This window comes from Saccostrea cucullata, unplaced genomic scaffold (assembly GCF_032062105.1).
Source record: "Saccostrea cucullata isolate Sc308-1 unplaced genomic scaffold, CSIRO_AGI_Scuc_v1 ctg2499, whole genome shotgun sequence".
Taxonomy (NCBI): domain Eukaryota; kingdom Metazoa; phylum Mollusca; class Bivalvia; order Ostreida; family Ostreidae; genus Saccostrea; species Saccostrea cuccullata.
In genome coordinates this window covers 30,426-56,255 of record NW_026917985.1, presented here as the reverse complement: position 1 = coordinate 56,255, position 25,830 = coordinate 30,426, and the positions used below count along the sequence as shown (strand labels likewise).

Here is a 25,830-nt window from a genome sequence, read left to right as displayed (position 1 = left end):
AAGATAAGAAAAGTTCACGAAGTGATCTCGCTTGTCATACATATTAATTATTTCATCTCTATCTTCTATAATAAGTAAAACATCCAGATATGAAATAGATCTTGAAAGCCCTTTTTGCGTCTTTCATTTCAAGTTCTCTTGATTGAATATATTAAGTTAACATAAAAATGAAAGGAACTATTCTCAAAGTATCAAAATAATACTGAAGTCAATTAATTCGACGAACTGTTTGAATTTCGAGTGTCACTAAATTCGCTCCTATATTAACTGGCATGTTTTGAAACTCCTATGAAGCAGAGTTTCATGCTTCCACCATATTTCAATTGAAGTCTTCACTCTGCTTTTTACAACTGATACTACTATCTCCAAACTATTATCTAATAAATACAGTCCTCTAAAGCGTTCTTGCTCTTCTTTTTCGTTCAACTACAGTCTCGTGGACATGCCATTACCGCTGATAGAACTGTAGGCATTAAATTACATGAAGAAGGTAAGAAATTTAAAATAAGCTTCAATGCAAACTTGCACAGATGTAATATCATAAAAATAAAAATAACGGAAATATACATTTATATCAGATTTGCATATCTATCTTTGTATTTTAACATAAGAGTAAATGCATTTGAATGTAAAATGAATGAAAAAGAAATGTGAAAAGATGGAGGAAGCTCACAATAACTACATCTATTATTCAAATGTATGTCCTCTAAGATTCATTTTCATACAAACAATGTGTTATTTATTTCCTAGAGGAATATCAATAAGTAATAAAACTTCGAATATTTCGGAATAAAATAAAATGAAACAACAACAAAAGGAAAATGGTATATCAAAATTTGAATGCAGAACATTTATTTTTGGATGTAAAAACAACCTTTAAGAAGTACTTCAAATGCTTAGTTAATATAATCGATCCTTTTTATTTGAAATATTCGTTGAAACAAGCAATCATTCAACGATTGCCAAAAAACCCTTTTACTTAATAATTCATCTTCACTAAAAGTACAGACAAAAATGTCTATGTAGATAAGGCTTCATAAAGAAAAAGTCCTTCTTCTCCGGCTGTTGATTTATATATCAAAATCTATCAGCCCTTCGTCATCAGCATAGAAATCACATTTCCAGATTTTGTAATTCTATAGGATGCTTTTGTAATAATTAAAATCTCCATTAACTTCATGGTAATTTTGCAATTAATTATTGTGTTACCACTTCCAACATTTCTCTTGTCAAATGGTCATACAATTGGACAGATTTATACGACTTATATTTAGCTGTATTTTGATAGCTATTTTAACAAATATAAATTTCCATAAATTCAACAGCTGATTCATGAAAAAATTAAATTGTTTTAAATATATGTCGTTACTCTTGAATTATCTTAAAGATATACAATCAAAATAAAACCTCAATTTTTTCTACGATTGACTTTCTCTATGAGAAAATTGTTAAATATATGATATTATTATATGTACTTGCGATAATTTTTTTCCTTTTGCCAAAGTGACCTCGACACACAAATACTGCTTTGAATCAAATCAGAGACGCAATTCATTTATCTATTTTTGTAATTTAAAAACCTGTGTGAAACTGAAATGTTTTAAAGGAACTAAAGGAGAACAATTTGCATAGGGATAAAACACCATTACATTTTATTGTTTTAAGGATGAACAAGTGAAATTGAAAGATATCAAATTTACATTCGTTTGATATTCTTATTTTTTGACCAAGGTCAATGTCATTCAAGCAATATATAATCACTGTTTCAAACATCTTTACTTCCTTGAGATTTAACTCTTTTTTGGGGGAGGATTAACTTTGAGATGCTTTTAATTTACATTCTACTTTGTGTATTGGTCGTTCAGGCTGAATTTGAGAATGAGAAAGAGCTTATAAAACTTCTGAAGACCCATGATAGTAAGATATAATTTATAAAGTAATTGAAATTGAAATTTGATTTTTATTGGACGATTTCTTGCTCTTTTTAAAGGTTTATAATTATAAAGAGAATGAAAACGCGGGATTTCAATTTTTGAATTGATTAAACTTTCGCTATTACAGATTATACCATCAAATTCTTACAATTCTATGTGGATGGTATCTTTAAAATGCTTTCGATTTAAATAAATAAATTTAAAAAATAATACAACTTTACATAACGTTATGGAATACAACAAATAATTAGAAGTTGTCCAATGCATTTATCACGTGAAAGTTTTATTGGGAGAAATAATTGAAATTCAAAATACTCTCTAATTTAAAAATGTACAAATTAAGCGTATTATAAAGATTTCCTTGTATTAAGATTAAGTAAAAATTCTTTCAATTTTTTTTAAGGAGGACAGTCCAGCCAATCAAAAAGTCAATGGCAGTTTAAACAAGTGAAAGAAAAAGATGATAAAATTGGAAAAAAGAAAATTGTCTGGAGAGGTTGGGAAAAGTTACAGAAACCTGGAAAGTGGCATAAAAATATGATAAAAGAATGGGTAAGCAGGAGGAGGTATTTTTAATTTAAAAGCTAAATGAGTGAAGCATGCTGATGATTCTTACAACTTACTTTCTTCACTCAAAATGTACATTTATATGTGTTTATACATGCATGATCTCCTCATAATGGTTTATGTTAGAATGTGGCTTTTATAAAATAATTTATAATTATTTTTCAAATCACCAATGCTTGTCAAACTAAACCAATAGATACTTATTTTTATCATGTATTTCACTTAACTTTAGTATGAAGTATATGAAGATAATGAACAGTATTTAAGCTCAAAAGCCCATTTACAATACAAATCAGGAGCAGAGCAAACACGGGCCTCTAAAGCTCAGAGGTGGGATCAAATAATATGGATAAGTGAGCATCCTCTGTTGACCATCATACCCACTATTTGCTCCTTGTTATGATCATAAAGTAAAGGAGAATTCTGTCAACAATTCGGTATATAAATAATGTCCTTACAATATTAATAAGCATGAAACACTTGAGTTGCCATTTAACTTATTGATAGATTGTTTTGTTGGGAAAATCATCTTATCGATCATAGAACTAATGTACTAAGGACTTTAAACAAAACTGCTGATATTCTTGTGTCATCAACTTCTTTGTCAATAACTTACTTTGTTTTAGAAATTGTTCACACGACATTGCAATTGTGAAATAGTGAAATTTTGGGGGAAAATATTTTTTTAAGGAATTTTGGACCGATCCCGATCAAAATTAAAATGATCACGACCAGAATTAACACAGAATTGATAAAATACTTAATTGTTGCCACCTTCTTGTATTTGAAATTAAAAACTCTACTTGATTGTCATATTCAATATTTTTTAATTCATAGCAAATCAGTATTCTTGGAAAATGCTATTTATTTCCAATAATTTTAAAATTCTCGTTTGCTTCAGTTAAGTTTGATTAGGATTGGCCAAAATAATTTTTTAAAAACATCATGTCTTTTAAAATTTTGCAATTTAATTTCAATTTCTTTTTAAAATAATATTAACTAACATGTTCTCCTTATTTTATGTTTTTATGGTTTTATTTGGTTTTTTGAAGATTTTAGCCACATATATAAATAAAATATTCACAAATAATGTGTATTATTTTCATAAATTTTTATCAGAAAAAAATCAAATGTCTCTAAGGCTTTTCTTTACATATTTTATGATATTCGTTGAATGCAATAATTTACAGCAAATTTTTTACTCTCAGTGAATTAAATTTTGAAATAAATCACTAATATCAGCCTTTTTATGCTGAAAACAATTTTTATAGTGATGTTTTAGAGATCTATAAATAAAACTGTTGCGTTATTCCTCCTTAAATGTTTGTCAAAAATCATAACATAAGCTGTTGATTAATGGTTTTATATACCTTTAATTTTGAACAAGCCATTTTCATTTTTACTGATTGTTTTTTTTGAAGCATAATTCAGTATATTTATTTTTAAAAATCGGTTTCATTATTGATGTACTGATATTATCCTGAAATGTTAGTGCATATTTCCTCTGCAACAAAGAATTTCAAAAAGAAGTCTCACAAAACAAAATTTATTTTGGGTTTACACGATAAAGTGGCGTCGGTAGTCTAGTGGTTAAGGTGCCGGACTCCAAACCAAAAGGTTGTGAGTTCGAATCCTGGCCGCGGCAATTCGACGTTGTGTCCTTGGGAAAGGCACTTTACACGAATTTCTTCACTCCACCCAAGTGTAAAAGGGGTACCTGGCTATAGACAGTGAAAGATATTGTCAGAATGTTAGTGTTCTAGCGCTGATTACGGCAGCTTGCACTGAGAAAGATTCTGGATTGTTAAGGTCTGCTGGGGTAATAATGATTGTAAAGCGCTTTGAGTAGCATTTATGCTAGAAAAGCGCTATATAAATCCAATCATTATTATTATTATTATTATTTCAAAATGAAATCTCAAAATTGCTTTCTGTTGAGAAGAGAAACAGAATTCAGAAAGCATTATTAATCATTGACATCTGTACAGCATAAAGTATCTAGAATTATTTAGAAGTATAAAATGCTTTTAGAACTTTTGAAAAGTATGAAAATATGAAAACGTGAAGGTTACAGTCAGTTATCTTTATTAAATACATAAAAAAATCATAAAACGTTAACAGGGTTAAAAAAAAATGACCTTTGGAAATACTAGACTAGAGTTAAAAGGTGCCTAGGAGGAAAAGTATGGCCTGTCCCGCTGTTATTTTTTTAATTAATAAAATAATCCTCTTTATTAATTGTGATATAAAATTGCTTTTCTCTACTAGTATGACCACCCCCATAGCCAAGATGACGCAATAGCCGATCTCCTGCAGACGATGGTTGTATTCGATAAAAACGGAAAACCGCATATGGTCTGGACTTTTGAAATATAATACTGAATTATGAAATATCATTTTCGTTTCTTAAATAATTTGGAATTTTATATTTACTGCAATATATACAAATTGAAAAGAAGAAAAAATATTAAACAGTCTGTTTTTTTAATATATACATGTAATTGATTTAAATTTGAATTTTTTCCTAGCCCAATGGAATACACCCTTCAAAGAAGAAATCAGCAATTGCAGAAAAATTTGATGGGCATATTTATCCTCAGGTAAAGTTTCAGAATATATACAACTTTACACATACATTTCTATTATCATTTGTTTGTTCTTTCAAGTGTTATGCAGGAAAGACGAATTTTGCGTCGGAATAGACAGAATGTCGGATTACACAGGTGTCGGATTAGAAAGTTTTCACTGTGTATTCCTTTGATAATTTGCATGATTTGATTTGGGCCTTTGCTATCCCCTCTGTCTCCTTACCTCCCCTCTCTCACAAGTCCTTTAATTATGAAAGCTTCGTTGATGCCTTTTTTATATCTTGTGACCTGATGACCTGTTTTTTGATAGAAAGGATAGTTTTTATTACGTCAATAAGTTTGATATATATTTCAAATATCTAAGGACCACTTTAAATTTACATTGCTTGCGGACAAAAGTTGTATTCTGAATGGTATATATACATTTATATATTAAATAAAAAAGGGCGTAGATGAAAATATTTCTTGCAGGTGACTAAGTTCCTTTTAATACTGATAACCATCACCTTGTCTCAAAAAGTGAATAATCGAATTCCATTTACGTTAACAGAAATAATGTATCAAACATTAATGAGATATTTATAAAGGATATACAAAATACCTTCACTTTGATAAAAAAAAAAAGATAGAATATATATGTGCAAATAAAAAGGAAAAAGAAAAGCTTTCCAAAAATTTAAAGCCTTTGCTAAATTAAAGAAAAAGAAACACCAATAAATTAACCCCAAACCATCCCTTGAATTGGCCTAATATAATGGTAACCTTATAAACCGTAGCTTTATTCGGTCCATGCCCTAATATTTACATTTGCAAATGTTTTCCTTTACATAACACTACTGAAGGCAAGCGTTTTTATAACTGTGTAAATACAGGTTTGGGGTCAAGAGGTCATAGATGTGCGTTTGGATAAACGTTCCACGTAATTTCTCTGTGACGTCATAAAGGGTCGACGCGCGTTTAGTGGATTACATACATGCCGTTGGGTTTGAAAAATTAACGCATTTCACACGTTAAAAGTAACAATCAGGCAAATATAAAGTATGAATAAGTCACAAATGTAAATATAAGTAATAAGGTATCATTTTTTGAGTTTTATTGAGATGTAAAACGGGTTGACACATGATCAAATCTTCCATAAAGCCCTTCGGGCTTTATGGGATTTGATCACGTGACCAACCCGTTTTACATCTCAATAAAACTCAAAAAATTATACCTTATTTCTTAAATAAAGCCTGGTGCATGCATTCTAATGCATTGTGACGTCATAAACATTGCAGTGTTACGTCTGCCTTTTTGTTTCAACTGCAGAGATGTACATAAATTGGCTGAAAATAGCTTGTTTTGGTGCTCTGATATAAAAATATAGCAGGATAAGCAAAATATATGATTACTTATGGATTCGTTTGTTAATGATTTCATTCTAAGCAGCCTTACTCTGTGTTACAATCGGCATTAGTAATGCACAAATTGCTACCCATGGCGTTACTAAATCTTTTAATCAGAACTTTACCAAAGATCTGTTACCCCACTATCGGTAACCAAGCTTCTACCACAAACGCTGACCCTCTCACGCTAATGATTGATTGATCGAATAAATGTTGTTTAATGTCCCTCACGAGAAGGTTTCACTCATATGGACACGTCACCACTTGCCGATGGAGAGCTACAAATTTCGGGATTATTTTCGAAAATTTCAAGTGCAGCAAATAATTTTTACACTAGTATGAATTTTTGTCGACATAATTCACTGCTGTATCACCTGACATTAATTTCACCAGTACAAGGCACATTATGAAACAATAATTAAGTCTTCCAGTAGATATAATAGTCAAAGAGTTTTGTGTGTATTTGCGATGTGTTACAAAAAATTAACAAGATGCAATCTCTTGATTGTAGTTACGTTTAAAATAAATCATGAAATTATAATATTTATATTTGAAAATAATGGAATCTTTACTAAAATGATCTATTAAATTCGGATAAATATGGCTATAAATAAAAAACAAACTCTGTAATATTAATACAATCTCATCTTTGAACGAGAAGTTTGTTGAAATGTTTTATAAATTACCCTTTATTATGAAATGTACTTTCAGGATAAGAAGAACAAGTCAACGTCAGAGGTAAGGCAATACAGACTTGCAAATACTGGCTATTATTTTTAAACATTCAAATGAAAAATTATCAGAGAATCAAATTAGAAATTTATTACAGATAATTATTTTTTCCATAGTTAAATGAAAAAGTTTTATCTTTAAATCTATATATAATAAACAGTAAAAAAAAGTTGCAGAATTTTGCAGGATAAGAGGAACTTTGCAGAGCGTTATGTAAAGCTGTGGGACTATGGTTATATACCATACTATATTGACTCAAAATGTAAGACTACATTGCCTCCAATTTGTACTTTTTATTTATATGTTAATTACTATTTATAGATTTTCTTACACTTTCAAATTATATACATTAATATATATATATAAATATTAACAGATAAAATAACTCCTTCCCTGTTATCTATTTTTGTATCGTGTATGTGAAAAAAGGCAAATTCTATTTCTTAAACGTTGTATTTTAGATTACAACTTCCTTTTCTAAGCAATGCTAGAGAGCTTGAAATCATTTACGACTAAAGGCTAAGCACACATAAAACGATTTTGATGAAAATTGTGACACTTCTTTTTTATACAAACGCAAAATTCATAAAATTCACAAAAGAAATAAAATGAAACGCATAATCATTTACCATCCTGATCTGAACATACTGTATGAGAGATCTGATTAATGAAGGAAACAAACGAATCCAATTTTGAGGATTTTTTTTCAATCTTTGTGCACGTAAAACTCTGTCAACCCAAGACTTATATCAATGACGTCATTCTATGGTCAGCATTGAATAAACCCCAATCACCTTAACTGTCTGAGCATATGAGAAATCTGATTAATGAACGAAACAAACGAATCCAAATTTGAGGAAATTTGTTTCTATCTTTGTGCACGTAAATCTCTGTTAACCCAAGCTTATATAATACCCTGTAATGAAACACTTAATAAGTTTGTTGCAAGAACATAATGAGACATGGATTCGCTTGGCATCTTCAAATTCAGTTGGCCATAAAACCTGGACGAGGTAAATTTTTATCTCAGTATCACGTTTTTTTTTCAAAAGGATTACTTGAAAAGTGTGTCTGAATTCAAAAGTGCGATCATCTTAGTTTTCATGGCCCCCAGGCCAGGTCTCCATCTTGTTAAATTAAATCTGATGCAAAAAGTGAACATACACGATACTGAATTTTGCGGCAAGGAATTCTTTCTAGTTATTTTCTTTAAGACCAAAAAAACTGTAATTTTGTTCTGAACTCATAACATTTGTAAAGAAAATAAAAATGATAATTATGATCCTATTTTTAAGTTACTACACGGCAACGACAGATAGTGAACCAGGCGATCAGGGAATTTTCACAGAAGACATGTATACGCCTTGTCCCTGGTGCCTCCGCTGATTGGTCATCTCTTCCACACAAGGATTATATTTATTTCACCTACGGGTAAGATTTATGATATGAAATTGAAATATCATTCAAATTAAGACATCGAACCATGCACAAATATTTCTTTTTTTTAAAATAATGTCTCCTACATTAATATCTATTAATGTCTGTATGTGTTCTTTATACTCTGGTTTGCTCCTAAACTAGACTATGACCTAAAATGATGCTGAACTGCATCTCAAAAACTGAATTTAATTTTAGCCCATGAGGATTGGACATTTGCAGATTTTTAAACAACTTTTGCATTTTTTTTCGGTATTTCAAGTTAAAAGCCATATATTTCTACAATACTAAAATAATACTCTCACTACAGTTTCATCTATTTTTCTATTAAATATTCCAAATTATTTCACTTTTATGAAAGGTTTAATTAAGAAGCATAATTTTTTTTCTACATCAGAAAAGCATGCAGTTCCGCTGTAGGTAGAACAGGAAATGGGGAGCAGCGGATAGGACTGAATGCTTCGTATTGTTTTACGGTAAATTAAGTGCATTATATGTCATTATTTTACAAAATAAATTTTTTGCCGATGATGCAAGGTTAAAAAAATCAGTAAGACTTGGTTGATTAACTTAATTGTTGATGATTTAGATCAATTGAATGCTGGTAAGAAAGCAAAACATGTATGAACCAATATGCAATTCGTTTTTTAATAGGAAATTTTATTTTCAAAAATTCAGAAGCATTTTCCCACAAGGTACACACTATTTTTTAAGGCCAAATCAATGTTCCGTAAAATATATTACGAAATATCTTATCTCAATCCTTGTTATTCTAAACTGATTAATGTCCCTCGGTTTTTATTATTAGTTCATTGTTTTCCCTTTGTTTTAATAACTAGCAAAGGACAGTTATCCATGAAATTATGCATGCACTCGGCCAACTTCATGAACAACAGCGCAAAGATAGAGATGATCACGTGATCATGCACTGGGATCAAATAGAAGAAGGGAGACAAAACCAAAATATGGAGAGGCTCTCCTTAGGCTCCCACGACAGGACGCCTTATGACGTCACATCTATTTTACAATACGGATTAACAGTACGTGTGTTATAAAGTTTTCCTTTAGCCATATGAGGTATAGTTATAAAGTTAACATCAAAACATGTAGGTTCATAGTTTGAATTCACTTGTTTATATATTAAATTTTCAATCAATTAATCAATTTTTAGGAGGTATTGTATTTTTCCTCTGTTACATTTAAAACAGTCTTTTACTGTAATTAATTCATTAAATTGAAATATTCTTTAAAAGTTTCAAAGGATGGTATCGTAAAAGAATGTGTGACAAATTTCAGAAACGCAGAAAACTCTCAATTTTCGCTCCAATAACAAAGAGTGTTGTAGCAAAATTTTCCTTGGTTTGTTATGAGAGAGAGAGAGAGAGAAGGAGAAAAAAACAATTTTGACAGATAATTAAACTACCATAGCCTTCATATAAGTTTAAATCCACGTTTACAATCTCATATCACCTAGCTATGCCGTCTCAACCGCTCAGCTGTGACATCATATGGCCTATGATTGTATTACCCTGTACGAAATGTTCCGCCCGGAATGTAGGGGGAATAGAGGCGTACTTGGAGAGGGAATTCCGGGCGTCAGTTTGTTCCTCTCTATATTTAAGGTGTTACACAGAGGCTCCGGGCGTAAACCAAGCGGAAGCTAAGCGGAAACTGGCAGGAATTTTGAGGCGGAATATGCAAATGAGTTACGCCTGGAAAAATAAATGACGCCCGGAAAAAGATTCCGCCTGGAAACTAAAATGACCCCTGTATCAAAATTCCGCCTAGAATTATATAATACTATGTGACCTAAAAACCTATATATTAGCCATATTAACCAAGAAAACATTTAGGTGTACCTTGTTAAAGCTAAAATTTTAGCTTTTTGAACTGCAAGAAAATGTAATGACAGGGCATTTACATAGTATAGAAATATAATCTGTAAGACTTTTCCAATTTTTTGTGTAAGGAACTCCATCATGATCGAATGTCTAAGGATTATACACAAACTTTTTACAATACCCGTACATTTTACCACTTCAATATAATCATGATCTTGAAACAAGTTACTTAATACAGTTCTACATTATTACTCCGTACTTTACAGTTGGAGACTGCCTCTATCTGTTATTTATCTCAGAATGTGTGCAAGGAAACTCAAATATCTAAAGTAATTTTAGGGTTAACAAGTTATATATCTATAATTATACATAATCATAATCAAATTTACCCAAATATGTACCAGATATTAATAATAACACCTACCAGCAGATACTGTGTCATCCAGAAGAAGTGTAAAAGCCTCAACATTGAAATATCTGCATTTCCTATTTCACTCACACTTAAAAGTCCCTCCCTTCTTGATCAAATTCAAACTTAACTTCCTATCTGAAATGACCCTTCCTTGATAATTAAAATTGACCAATCAGAGGCTTTTACTTCTCCTGAAAGTTCCAGGCGTAAGTTTGGTTTTTGTTTTCCTGCCATTTTACGCCTGGAAAATCTGAACTTGCAAACTGACGCCCGGATATTAGAAATTACGCCTGGAAAACATCTCTTCTACTGAGGCGTAACTTTTCGAAAACTCCGTCTCCTGCTCAAGTACGCCCGGAATTTGCAAACTCCTGCTCAATTCCGCCAATATTCCACCCAAATTCCAGGCGGAATCCGCCTTTCAAATTCGTACAGGACAGTAAAGTTCGAGGCATAGGGAAATTGAAGTAATGTAAAAACAAAAATTAATTCATTATAGTTAAATAATATGAAATTTATTCTCTCATGAAACAAGATTTTTTTAATATTTGCATAACAAGTTTATTAACAGTTTTAAAAATATATTTTAATTAGAAATCCTAACCCGCTCGTAAAATAAATTCCATATTCAACAACAAAACATTGAAAATCCTCCAAATTCAATAACAAAACATTGATTATCCTCTTTATATTTCGTTAAAGTGGTAATTTTGACATGTAAGCATTACATTGTTAATATTGTGCACGACGTGTCGGATCTCCAACGATTTGTGATTGGATATGATTTTTTTATTTAACGAGTTGTGTCCTGATCAGAACATATAAGAGTTGGAAAAAAATCAAGACCAACCATATGCATAAATTATGACATATTTTTCTTATTTTATGTTTTATGCATCAATGTTTAACTTAGTTCTAATGTGAATCTATACTTTTTATAAACATCATCATTTTTAAGCAAAATACTTTGTTAGGTCACATCAGTGGGATATAAAAAATCTAATGAGTGATATACATTGGGTATAGGGGTAAATATGTGAGAAATGATGGTATAAATGTTATGTTGATGCGTTTTAATAAGTAATTTAGTATGCGTAGAGAATATTGATTCGAATGATTTAAAAAAAAAAAACTATTTATTGTTTTTATATAATATATTTTCAATCTACTGGCATTTCATTATACTCACCCTTAAAAATGAATTGATAACAAAGAAAATTCAATTCTATATATTCTTGAACTTTAATATTCCACCTGATACATGTAAAAACTTCCAGTAGTGTTCAAGAAATTTTTGACCCCTTGTTGGAAAGAATCATGATTGTCTTTATTTTAAAATGGAATTTTGCAGGCATTTACAAAAACAGGATTAAGGACGATGACTTTGAAGGACAAAAAATTAGAAGGCTTGGTAAAATCGTCAGAAGGTCTGACACATTTAGACGTGAAGGAAATCACTCTTGCATACCAGTGTTCATGTAAGATTTCCTATAATTAACTACTATCTATTTTCCTGCATGCAGCCTGGGAATTTCTTTTTCCTGTTTTAGTTAAGTAGAGAATAGACAGAGAAATAAAAGGGGGCATTTCTGGGAAAAGAGTAAATCCTTCCTTAAATTCTGTAAAATTATTTAAGTCCTATGTTTTGGTTAAACAGATTAGTATTGTTGAATTTTGATTGTTTCAAAGGTGCCAAAATAGTAAATCATGTACAGTGAAATATCACTGTGATTAGTAGTTTAATTAAATGCGTAGATAAGAAAACTAATTCAATTGATATTTTTTACAACTTAAGTAATTAAAAGAAAAATTAAATGCTTAACGAAATAAGATTTGCATCATTTAAAATCGGTGGAGTAATCGAATGACAAAATAAGATTCAAATCCTTGCGTTTTACAAAAAAAATTACATAGTCAAACCGATGACATTAAATATCTGAAATGTTAATTAAAAACTGAATATTTATTAGGAAAATTTATGAAGAGCAAAACACGTATTGTTGGTTGACTATTCAGTTTCTTTTTGTTATGTTGTAGCTAAATGTGTCAACAAACCATCTTGCCTCAATGGCGGATTTGTTGGTAAGAACTGCGATTGTGAGTGTCCTGATGGTCTAACCGGAACTATCTGCCAAGGAGTCGAGTCTGATGCAGGTAAGTCGAGTCTGATCCAGGTAAGTCGTGTTTTGATCTAGGTAATACATGTATGTAACTGAAGGCCATTTTAGAATACAAACGTGTATACGGGGAAAAATGGGAAGATCGATGCTAAGGTTAGATTTATATGATTTCCTTTTAGCGTCATCAAGAAAAATTCTATTAATCATTAATGAACTACATATAATTTACACTAGACTGCTCTTAATATACACGAATTTTGTGTTAAATATGCAATTCTGTAAAATCACATCCTTCTGTGGGGTCAGATTTTTGTGGGTTTTTTTTAATGAAAATGTGTTGGTTCCTTGGGTTATCAATTCGTGGTCAAAAATTTTTCAGAAGTAATATATGTGACAAATGTATTTCGTGGTGGACATAAATTCATGGGTCTCTTCATACCTTAAAAACCACGAAAATTAACCCAACGAAAATTAGTGATTTCATAGTAAATTGGTGATATTCGTTTACATGAAAAACAAAATTTCTTTTTTGAAACTACAGATACACAGTCATATCCAATACTAAGGTTACCTTTCCCAGATTGAAAATAAATCTGTCTGTTTGAGGTTTCTAGCAAAATTACTCAAAAACAATATTTATTTGCGAAAAAAAATTTTCTTCAATGTAACAAGAAAAAAAAAATTGTATTGTGATAAAAAATCACTATTTGTTAATATTGGCTATATCATTGTCTTGTAAGAAAGCAAAAATCTAAGAAAGCTAATATTTCTTATAATGCGATTGTTAATTACCGTGAAACATCAATTTTATGTTAAAGGTTGTGGTGGAATTTTGAATCTGAACTCAAACGGATACAGGGATTTGAAGTCAATCAACTATCCTAATGCTTATCCTGTTGACAAAGAGTGTACCATTTTGATAACGGTATGAATTGTAAAAATAATATCTGCTTTATTCAGCACGGGCTTTTCGTGATCTTAATTTACTGTGTTAAACATGAAAGCCCACCATAAGAAGCTTGGTTGAATGCTTAACTGAACTCTATTTGTCAAATATTCTCCTCATTTGTAAATTTTTATCTTCTTTGAATTTTTTCAAAGTAATTTTTGGTAAGGTAAAAAACATTTGTCGACAGGGTTTAATTGTGATAATTCAGATAAAGGAAATTGAATTTTAAAAATATACACGCTATAACTTGCGCCAGTTAAAATACGATTGGAAATTGATATAATTTGTTTATCAATAAAAGTTAGGAAAATACTGTAAACTACACCATTAAAATTAAACGCGTTTCAAAGTTATCAAATTATAATTTTTTATTATCCTGCAAGGAAAGAAATACAGCTATTTTTAAATAAGTCCATTACGTGACGCCGTCGCTACTTTTAGATTGATAAACACACGTGGCGTAAAGAAAACAAGGTAGGCCGTTTGAGATACTACTCATTTTTGACGTGGATGGCAAGCATCTTATTTAATGGTACTTATTTTTGAATGTATTCAGTATCAACCATCTTCTCTGTTATGACGCGTATTAACCTTATATTAATAACTGTCGTCAAAATGCAACATACCTCGTTGTCTGTGATTTCCCTGTGGACATGTGTTTCTATATATAGGCCTACTGTATACGTACTTCCTTCATTAATATTCATGAAAAGACTGAGTTCCTAATTCCTAGATATTGTTTAATTGTTTTGTTATTACAACGACATCTATAGTACAATTTTGTGGAAAGTATTATTTTTCATTACACTTCATGTGTTTTAAATCATTACTCATTTTGTTTCACACAAAATACGGCGTTATACAAAGTGTATATGACTTTAATTAATACAGAAAGAGATTATTTCCCATCTGAGAGAGTAAATAAATATATTGAGAAATGTAAGTTCATTTTGATCTTGCATCAGTTAATATACTCAGATTGTATGCCTAAAATGACATTGAATTTTAAATTAGAAGCAATGATAAATCTTTTATTATATTAAATTAAGCAGGGTGTCTATGAAATGTCTTAAATCAAGCAAGTAGTTAATGAAATGTCTGAAATTGTGACTGAAAACGAGTGCTCTTTTTTAGGCGCCAAAAGGATCAAAAATAAAACTTGAAGTGATGAACAATGAACTGAATCTGAGAAGATCTGCAAGTAATTACTGTTACCATTGGATTGAAGTTCGCTACACGTCAACAGAAATCAATGGTCCCAAGTAATTCATTTGTCTACTTTTATAAATATTTTCTCTGGAGCTTTGAAGTGTTTTATTTATACATAAAATTGTTGTTCGTTTAAATTGACATCATAGAAAAGATACAGAAAGTTTGTCTCATTTTCATTTTGTTTACATTAATATTTTATTTTGTTCAAACAAAATCTAGAATTGACATCAGGATGAGGTAAAATAAAAGGCCAATAAATTTTCCCTCCAGAATTATTAAAGGGGTACCGACCCTCTGATATGAGAGATAACTCTCAGAGACAGTCAGAATACAAAGTATGAATATTACTCACAGTTTTTTTTAATCTGAGTTTCCTAAGAAGACGGTACAGTTTGAGCTTTATTGTGCCCTAAAAATCTAATGTTCTTAAAAAGTTATAAAATTGGCTTTAACAATAGTTCAATAGATGAATATGATAAATCATTAAAGAATATGGCATGAAGAAGGGCCATTCTTGAAATATGACGTCATTAATTTGATACAATTTTAAGTTTAATGCAGAAAAGCTTCAAAATGACTCGTTTTCCCGCTAATTTTCCTTTAGAAAATAGTGTCTGCCACCTTCGCCCGCTTTAATTTTTGGATATATTGTGCGAACTGCTATGAAAAATCACATATCTCAAAATTTTTCCGGGCGACGGTACTGAAAGAAAATTTCACAAAATTTTTTTAATCTGCATTTAGGAGGTCATATAAGAAAAACAACTCGTGTATTCTTACTGAAGGGAATTCCAATGATTCAGAAGGAATGAATTTTAATTTTTTATATCACTTTCATATTTTTGAAAAATATAGGGCTTATTTTGTATTGAAACTGTACCTTCTTCTTTAGACCACTGAGTAGTCAATTCGATGAAATCTAACATGTGATTGAAACATTACTTTCTATTTCTTTTGCCAATCTCTTACTAATTGTTTTATTTTATTTAACAATAAAACATTTAAATCCTACTTCAAAAGCATTTTAAATTGAACAAGTTGTATTTTTTAAAAGACCATTTTAATAATGGTTTCAATGTTTCAAGTACTTGATACAGAATTTTTATAAGTATGACATTTTTTTCATATGAAGAAATCTTTAGAAGAAAGATAACTCCTCCTCACAGATGTATTTTTTTCTTGCAACCACATACAACATTGTAATTTTCTGACTTAGGAAGCATCGCTTCATGATGTTTTCTGACATGATTTTAATAGGTATTATACTAAGTTTTATTTTCATATACACCTCACATTTCAAATTAAATGTTATGATAATAAATCGTTACTGTTTCTGTTCTCTATGTTGAAATTTCTTTATATCATGATCTGATATAAAAATCATTTCTGAAAAGAATAAGCTGCGCTTCTTACATCAAACTATTTTCCATATGGCTCTATTGTCATTGTTGTTCATGAAAATCAACATTAGAAATATAAAATTTTCTGAGAGAAATTTGATAGCAGAGGGTCGGTACCCCTTAAGGAATGAAGCTTATTTCAACTTATATTATACGATATAACATAACTTGGGGCAGTTTACGCTTTATAAACCGCGAAGCGGTTTATAAAAAAGCGTCAACTGTCCGAAGTTTTGTTATATCGTATAATATAAGTTGAAATAAGCTTCATTCCTTATAAGTTAATTTTAGTACAGACAATGAGATAATTTTCCCCACAGAATAAGGCTTCACATTGATAAAATTTTAAAAGTAACGTCAAGCGGAGTAATACATTTTTTGACGTAACTCATTGTGAAGTAGGCAAGTTATGTTATACAAAATGGATAAAATCTTTTATCCAATCAAATGACTTGTTTCTGAATAAGTTCATTGTTTTTATCCTCAGACATTTAATGGAAGCGAAAAATAAATAGTCAGAGACGGATTATGTTAATATTGACTTTGAGATGGAAGACAGAGAAATGAGAAAAGTACTATGTATATTTAATTTGCATTTTTTCTTCTTTTTAAGGTTTTGCAATCCTTTCAGCCCTATTGTATCAGAAGGCAATCAAATGATGATACGATTCAATAGTAGATTTTCCAAGGATTATCTTCCTTACAGTGGCCAAAAATTCTTTTTAAGGGCGAGCACAGGTGGAGGTAATGAGCCACGATCTTGGTCACATATAAGTTTTAATTAATTTCATTAAATAGACAAAACACTGTTTAAATTAGCTATACCATAGATTTGTTGGTTCGGAAACTTTCCTCTAAAATACATGTATAATTATGTATGTCTAGTTCCATTCATATAAAAAAATCAAATGAATTATATGGGAAAAAACGAACAGTAGCTACAAATAAGAAGTAGAACAAACACGGACCTCCAATAAAAATGAAAGATGGGATCAGGTGCCATGAAGGAGTAATCATTCCATACCGACCAGCTACATCTGGCATGTGCTCCTTATCATGTACGGAAATTTTTAAAAATATGACTTAAATTTACATGTAGAATGAATAATTCCAGTTAGTATTGTTTTGTTGTGTTTGCTGACAAGGTAATTGTATCGACCATAGAATGTAGAAAAGGTAGTCATTAAGGAGACTGTTGATACTCCTGTTTATTAATTTGTTTATTGATAACTTAACCTCAATTTAGAAATTTATACATATAGAGCATCCACTTGCACATTTAATCAACTAAGAGAGATATATACCTGTGTCAAGACGACAAGCTTAAGGGTTTATTGCATTGAGTAAGGGAGGTCGATGATGGCAAATTCAAAGTCATCATGTTTATCGCGGAGCTTGGTTGTAATGTGACAAATTATACTTGACATCTTTTTCTAGATGCGTCAAACTTTGTGGTATCTTTAAATTCAAGTTCATTGGGATACACGATGGCGATATATGAATGGAAATAATTGATATTTATTGCTAAAACATGCAATGCGTTAATATATCGAAATGTGGAATTGAAGGCCACATTTTTTTCTTCATGTATAAGATTCTAAGATATGCTTTGTATGAATACAATTTTTTTCTTCCATTGGTACCCATGGGAATTCCATCAGATTGATGAAAAATTTGATCCTTTAAAACCACATAGATTCTGCAAATAAAAAAACTCAAGCATCTTCCATTAAATTTTTGTCTTTCTTTTGATAATACATGAAAACAGATGTATTATAGAAAATTGAATCAATATGATTGATCTTTTAAAAAATATTTCAAGGTTCACCATCAACCTTCAATAGAGCCTGCAATTTCGATAGTTCCAATACCTGCTGGATGATACAAACACGACTACAGGAGAGTCTGGTGTGGGAGTATCCGTTATTTTTGTTAAAAAAGTTTACATGTATAGGTTAAAGATAACATAATATTCATCATTAAGAAGTAAACATTTTTATATAATCGTCGAAAAAAATAGCATAATTATAATAGCTTCCTTTTCTGCCAAATCCAAGTTTTATTCTTTAAATAAATCACGTTACCCTGACATACACGCAACAACCACGAATTACATCTATATTTTGACTCGATAAGCGTCATCAAATAATTTTTAATAGAAATAAAAGATTTTTTTATGTTTACAAATGAATAAAAGACCTTAATTTTGTTAGATTCAATTGATTCTTGTTTAACTCCTTTTCAGAATAAATGGTGGTTGGATCCCCCAAGTGGAGCTAGAAATACCCCTGGTTATGCGTATATCGATACTGTAACAACATTTTCATTGGCTACACCAAGGAATACATTTACTGGTAATTATGTAGTTAGAATAATCTAACTGTGTCTCGGTACAAGCCCTCACCACAGTTAGAATACGTCCCATATACTTGCAATGTAGCAAATCGGAGCGGATCCGCTCCGAAACGATTTTGAAGAATATAAAATGATTTGCACTGGAAATAACTACCAAAATAATCAAAACAAACCTTCTTGAGATTGCTTATGCCTTTTGTCCCCCAAAAAATAATCCATATAAATACGAAAATCCAATTAATTTTCTCAACGTTTTTCTCTCGATTCAAATTACCTCCATGTTTACACTCGGAACTCTCTAGATTGTTCCTAGTAAATGCACTATGCGAGTTATCGCCCGTGTTTCTTTTGCTACATTACGAATACACGGAACGAATTCTATCATTAAACCGGGTCCGTAGGACAATATCATTTTAACGATAGAACATTCTATCTAGTAATTATGTAATATTTTCATGAAATAACATAATGTTTGTGGTTTTCGTTTGTTACTTACTTTCAGTAAAATTGTACAGTTTACGAATAAAGTGACATGTTTACATCTTAAATACATGATTATTGTCTTGAAATTTTGGCGAGGGGAAGAAACGTGATAACGGGCGAGGCTTTCCGAGCCCTCTATCACGTTTTCGACCCAAGCCAAAATATTATTACTGAATTTAGACAGTTAATCATAAAAAATAAATTAACATTGGATATCAAAACAGAGCTATTTTCAGCGGATTAAAATATAATCTTTCTGCTGATAAAACAATTACGCCGTGTCGTAAACGTAGCAATCTATGTGCATATATGACATGATAATGATTTAGGAACATCAGAATACACGCATTAGATTTTATGTGTTCTTTAAATTAAAAACAAAATTTGTGATGTTTATTTTCCAATATTATCTGGGTAACATTAGCCCATACTTTGTTCAATTCTTGAGAGCATATGAAATGTTTCGATATTAATTTTGACTTCCAAAATGTTTAACTGACAGTTTTTACGATACTAAATTTATTTAAAAATTTGAAATGAATTAACTTCCCTCTGCGGTTTAATCACTGCAATTACGAACATATCTTCCAGGATTTTTTTTTGGCTCCAAATTTCTACGTAGTCATTCGGGATTATTTCATTTTACATATAATATGTTATCTGCCTTTGTTTTATTTTGCACTCTCATCATAATTACAGAACGTTAAATTTATCAAACATTGAACGTTCGACAATCATTTTAACGATTGAATTCTCTCCATTTCAATTTAATGTTTATCCTCCTTAGTAAATACTGAGGTATTCTCTGGTCTCTCGAAATAGCTCTTTATAAGTACATGCTTACTTGAAATTAATTATTGCATCCCCAAAACACTTTATTATACCGCTTCTCTACACATAGATGGAGACTACTGCCTTAAGTTCAGTTATTATATGAAGGGTTCGTCGGTTTTCATCGGTCTTTACGACACTAAATGGATCTGGCATTCTAACACACCCTCGGAGGGATATTGGATGGCGGTAACCGGAAATTACAGAGCGTCTGCTTCATCTGTTCTGGTGAGCGCCCTCTGCCTTGTACATCGTTAAATTTAGTTTATCCTAGAGAAAAGGTTCCAAACTGTATTAAAGACTCTAGCTGCAGATCTGTAGCTGCTGGTCCGAAAAAAATGGGATGTTCGACTAGAGAGCTACAGTGTCACGAGTTGAAAAAAGTGTATATTTATTGTGCACATATGTGCGTTGTTTCTCAATTTATTTCTAAATATATCTAAAAATATTACTTACATGCGTTACTCACATATACATACATGTTTGTTACAAATATATTCTTTGGCTACTTTCACAACCAGACTCTATGTGCAAGTCATGCATAAAAGGCGTTGGACCTAATTGTCTTGCTAACCAAGATAACAGAATATATGGCGAAATTTTCTATGATTATATTTTCAGACCTTTGGTTTGGGGTAGTAGTGAAAAATATATGTTAGAAACACACATTTTGTAATATTTTGAGATGGAAGTTGAAAAAAACCCTAGTGAAATAAATCGAAAAACATCGCATTTTTTTCGCAATAAATTTTACTTTAATTTATCAGCAAGTGACAGTGTAGCTGTCAGGTCTGTCAATATATATTTTTTCTTCCGAGAGCTACAGTTCTGCAGCTATGAAAAAACATATTCCACATTTCAATAATACTTATTAACTCAATTTACACAAATCATTTATTAAATTAAGGGATTAAGAATCAAAAGTTAAACAATGGTTGTAGTTTATAAATATTACATTTTAGGCACAATTAAATGGATTTTTTTCTTCCTTCAATCACAAAATTGGATATTATATTATAATATTATTATATTGTTTTGTTGTTCTTTCTTCTTTTCACTTGTCAGCAAATATATGGTGCTCTAAATTCCACCGGAATGATAGCGGTAGATGAAGTAGAGATAAAGAGTGGAAGATGTTAAAACCACAACAGACTTCAAAAACACCATAAGCTTGCACATGACCAGTGTCAGTCTTCTCGTTAAAGTTATTTTGTAAAGTATCTGTATATTGAGGACAATCTGTATACCAAGAGTTGTCTTTTCTTTAACTGTTTATTTTTTATGAGAAATCTATTTATTTAGGATCGCATGTAAAAAAAATGTATTCCCTTTCATTTTATTTCTGTGAAGTATTTATTTACGATGGTATGCACAAAGAAGTTGTCATTCCTTTAAAGTTTGAAGAATCTCAGTCAATGTTCTAAGTCTCGAATAATAATAATTATAATAATATAATATATAATATAATAATTTATATATGCATTAGCCGAACATTGTAATGGTAAAAATGTTGCTTTGAAAGATTAAATAAATAAATGGACACTAAATTGCTTGCAGGTTTTGCCAAATATTTTTTATTTCTTCAAATGTGAATATTTATTTGGTTTTTTCTGTTTTTAAATTCGAACCCGTGACGTAAGGATCAACTCCTTCCTTTGCAAGTCTAAGATAAAGAAGAATTAATTACACTGGCTAGAGAGATATCTTTATATAGAAAAAAATGCTCATTAATGTATTTTAACCTTTCATTATTTTTAAAGCCTAATTAAGATAAGTTTGTAATTTTTCTAAAGAAGTGCTTTTGGTTTATCATTGAGGTGATATCTACTTTTGTAAATTACACTAAGAACAATTATTTTAATTTTTTAATGGACTTGAAGTTTTTAAGTATTTAATACAAGAAATTGTCTAATGTGTAAAAATAACAAAATCTAGTGGAAATTATTTGGCTAACAAAGTTTATACATTTCATGTTGCTAATATAAATTGCACAATTGTCATTTATAATTAATGTTAAATAAAAAAGGGCATCTTTTTGAAATTATGGAAACAACGAGCAATAATCAAGGTCAAGAGCCCATTGAAATCTTACAAATCGGGAGCAAAGCAAAAAAGGGGGCTCCAAAGACCTCAGACGGTAGGATCAGGGTCCGTCGTCATAAAACATACTTAAGTCTGAGAATGCTCTCAAGTCTGAGAATTTTCTCAAATCCAAAATTCTCAGACTCAGTGGCCGTCATAGAAAAGCTGAGAAAAATAAAAATTCCTTAAACTCCGTTTTATTCTCTAATTCTCAGCTTAGTAATTCTCAAGACTTGAGCTGAGAATTTTTTTGAGAATTCTCAAAGCATTATGACGGCGGACCCTGGTGCTATGAAGCAGTAAGCATCTCCTAAGATTTTCCAATATTTCCAGTATTTTTGTAATCCAATTGCAAACGATTTTTTTTTCAAAATTGTAAGTTCACTAAGCTGATAGAATGCCGACAATTAACCTTTGCAATTCATAAATTTCATAAAAGGTACATTTATCGATATTTTTAGACTAACTGTTAATAATTTCAACTAAGTATTCAAAGCTGCTAATTTTATTACAATAAAATAACACAATTCTATTTTCATTTGTTATACAAAAGTAGCTGAGTAGAGCATTTTCTATGCAAGAAAAATATTAAGATTAAGTTTTTAATTATGTACATTATTAATTATATATATGACGTTAAATTTCAATGTTAAAGTTGCCGTTGCAAATTTAAAATAAATGTAACTCTGGATATTTTCAGAAGATATCAATTCGTTGGTTCCCTTTGAAAAATATTTGCATAAGAATAAATTGATAGAAGCAATTGTATTGTCTACTTCACGAACTTGACCTTGTAATCACCTATGCATACAGAATGGTTTGCAGAATTAATTCAATGTTGCATTGTTGAATTGATTCAAAATTGAAATCAATTACCCTATTAAAAAGGTAATGTACAATCATGGATTGTCCGTCATTGAATGTGAATTGTTCTTTTAGCTCAACTATGATCATCGCTATCGATTTTAAAGCTGAAAGCGATTATCAAGCACAAGGTGATGGTGCAAACAAAATCAATCACAACTTTCCATTCAATAAAGTATACAAACTTATATTTGACTTCACCACGTTAAACAAGATGAAAAAACACTTTTCCTAATGATAACATTCCTATTGACAGATGAACTTATCAACTTAAAGCAATTATTAATTGATTACTATCTAAACAAAATTAAAATGTATGTGAAAATTTTCATGCCCCCGTAAACGAAGTATCGGGGGTATATAGTTTGTGTCTTGTCCATCCGTCTGTCTGTCTCTCTAGCTTTTTGTCTGTTTGTCCGCAAAAACTTTAACCTAGCCCATAACTTTTGATTTAGTGGAGTTATGACTTTCATATTTCATATGTGTATTCCTTGTGACAAGACCTTTCTTTGGGTACCACCAAGTTTGACCTTTTGACCTTGGAGTTTGACCCACTTTTACATGAAAATTTTAAAAGTTTACTTTGGCCATATCTTTTGAACAGTAGACACCAGGACATTTATACTTCACATATGTAATGTTTGTTAAAAGACCTTTCACTGGATACCATTAACTTTGACCCTTTGACCTTGACCTTGTAGATTTCTGTACTTGTGAAATAACTTTATCCTTGGCCATAACTTTTAAATGTTAAGGAATTGGGCTTTCATACTTCATATATGTAATCCTTGTGAGAAGACCCTTCATTTGATACCAAGAACTGTGACCCTTTGACCTTGACTTTCGAGATTGACCTACTTTAGAAAAGCAAACCTTGACCATAACTTTTAAAGAGTTAGGGCTAGAGCTTTCATACTTTACATATTTGATCCTATGATATATGACAAGACCTTTCCTTTGATAACAATAACTTTGACCCTTTGACCTTGAAGTTTGAATTACTTTTTAAGAAATTGAACGTTTACCATAACTTCTGAACGGTTAGGGCTTGGGCTTTCATGCTCTAAATAAGTATTTTATATGGCAAGACCTTTCATTTGGTACTAATAACATTGATCTTGACCTTGGAGATTTTTGTACTTATTAAAAAACTTTAACATTATCCTACTTTCAAATTTCACAATTGTTTTCCAGTGAGAATACCCTACTTTTGGTACCAATTAAATAAATTTGCATTTAAGAAAAGCTTAATCTTTGCTATGTTGCCATACGGGGGCACCAGTGTTTTACAAACACATCTTGTTTTCATTGGTGTTTTTCTAATCAAAAAAGAGTAAAAAAATAACTCTGGTATATAACGGGGGGAATTGACAAATACTTGTTGTGTTTATTTTTTATTGATTATATGGCGAGAGGCAAATTCCCCTGTTTCTGTGCGTCAACTTCAGGTTGATACTGCTCACCCCTCCATGGCTCCTGATCCCACCTCTAGTGTTTAAAACGTCCGTGTATTCTCTGCTCCTGATATCATTGATTAATGGACTTTTGAGATTGAAAACAGCTCGTTTTCTCCATATATTTCATTGTACATTATATTGTTTTCAGTTACATAAGCAACATTTATAAACATTGGCAACATTACATATTAGGGATGTCAACGAGTACCCGGTTGACCGGGTACTCGATCGAACGTCCTCGTCCCGGACCATTATTTTTGATTTACTTTGTTTGTTTTCACTGAACAAACATCGTTTAAGGTCTATTGTGTTTAAATAAGTTGGATGATTTTGTCAATTTTCCTAGAAGCCGTAAGTTCTCGGACAAGAGACAGATATTACACGTGCGATTGTTGATATCGTTTGTTTGATTACACGCCAATACAAATGGTTGAAGGCAAAGGCTTTTAAAAACTGATGTCCATCGTTGCACTAAACTACAAAATACCGTGCCGAAATACTTTATAATATAGGAGTGAAAAAGTGTGCAAAAATCGTAAATCATCTCTGTTATGAGAACTTGTTTACTTGTTATACCCCCCGCTTGAAAAGCGGGAGGGTATATAGTAATCGTTAATTCCGTCCGTCCGTCCGTCTGTTACGCTTTAGAGTACCTATCTCTTATCCGCAACTCCTCTTATACCACTCAGTGAAATTTAATGAAACTTTCACAGAATCTTTATTACATATTGCCATTGTGCACCTCCTATTTTACTTTTTGATCTGACACATATTTTGGGTTTACCGGCCATGGCAAATCATGGACTTTGTCATCAGTTATAACCATATGGGAAGCGGGGGGTATCATTTAGTGAGCTCATTGCTCACAGTACCTCTAGTTCATTTTTATTTACACTTTTTACCGAGTACCCGGGTACTCGATCGGAAAAACGTCCGGGTAACCGAGCATTAAAAATTGACCGATTTGACTTCCCTATATCATATACATGTATACCAGGGTAAAGATCAAAATTAGCATATAAATATATTTTGTAAGTAGTACTAAGAATCATTTTCTGTCCCAATCACCCCTCTGAAAGACGAAATTGAAGAATTAGGTAAGGTTTTAATAGAAATCTTGCCCTGTGATTTCCTTAAAAATTAAACTGTAATAAAAAATAAAAACACACGCTTTCTGAATC

The 25,830-nt window shown here is 30.9% G+C and overlaps 1 protein-coding gene across 1 annotated transcript; it reads left to right on the top strand.

Moving 5' to 3' along the window:
- The first annotated feature begins 1,804 nt into the window (after window positions 1-1,804).
- LOC134274075 (blastula protease 10-like) lies at window positions 1,805-21,793 on the top strand. Its single transcript, XM_062756353.1, has 18 exons — window positions 1,805-1,917; window positions 2,338-2,486; window positions 4,770-4,856; window positions 5,030-5,101; window positions 7,186-7,212; window positions 7,393-7,468; window positions 8,502-8,637; window positions 9,041-9,119; window positions 9,483-9,683; window positions 12,248-12,374; window positions 12,934-13,050; window positions 13,835-13,941; window positions 15,100-15,227; window positions 17,191-17,321; window positions 18,400-18,485; window positions 18,823-18,931; window positions 20,317-20,474; window positions 21,312-21,793. The coding sequence occupies exons 1-18, from the start codon at window positions 1,824-1,826 to the stop codon at window positions 21,384-21,386; spliced, it is 1,959 nt and encodes a 652-aa protein (XP_062612337.1). The 5' UTR covers window positions 1,805-1,823; the 3' UTR covers window positions 21,387-21,793.
- Window positions 21,794-25,830: the final 4,037 nt, after the last annotated feature.

Coding starts and splice junctions, on each gene's coding strand:
- LOC134274075 (XM_062756353.1), top strand. CDS start 1,824: ATGCTTTTAATTTACATTCTACTTTGTGTATTGGTCGTTCAGGCTGAA. Junction 1,918..2,337: donor ACTTCTGAAGACCCATGATA/GTAAGATATAAT, acceptor ATTTTTTTTAAG/GAGGACAGTCCAGCCAATCA. Junction 18,932..20,316: donor ACCAAGGAATACATTTACTG/GTAATTATGTAG, acceptor CTCTACACATAG/ATGGAGACTACTGCCTTAAG.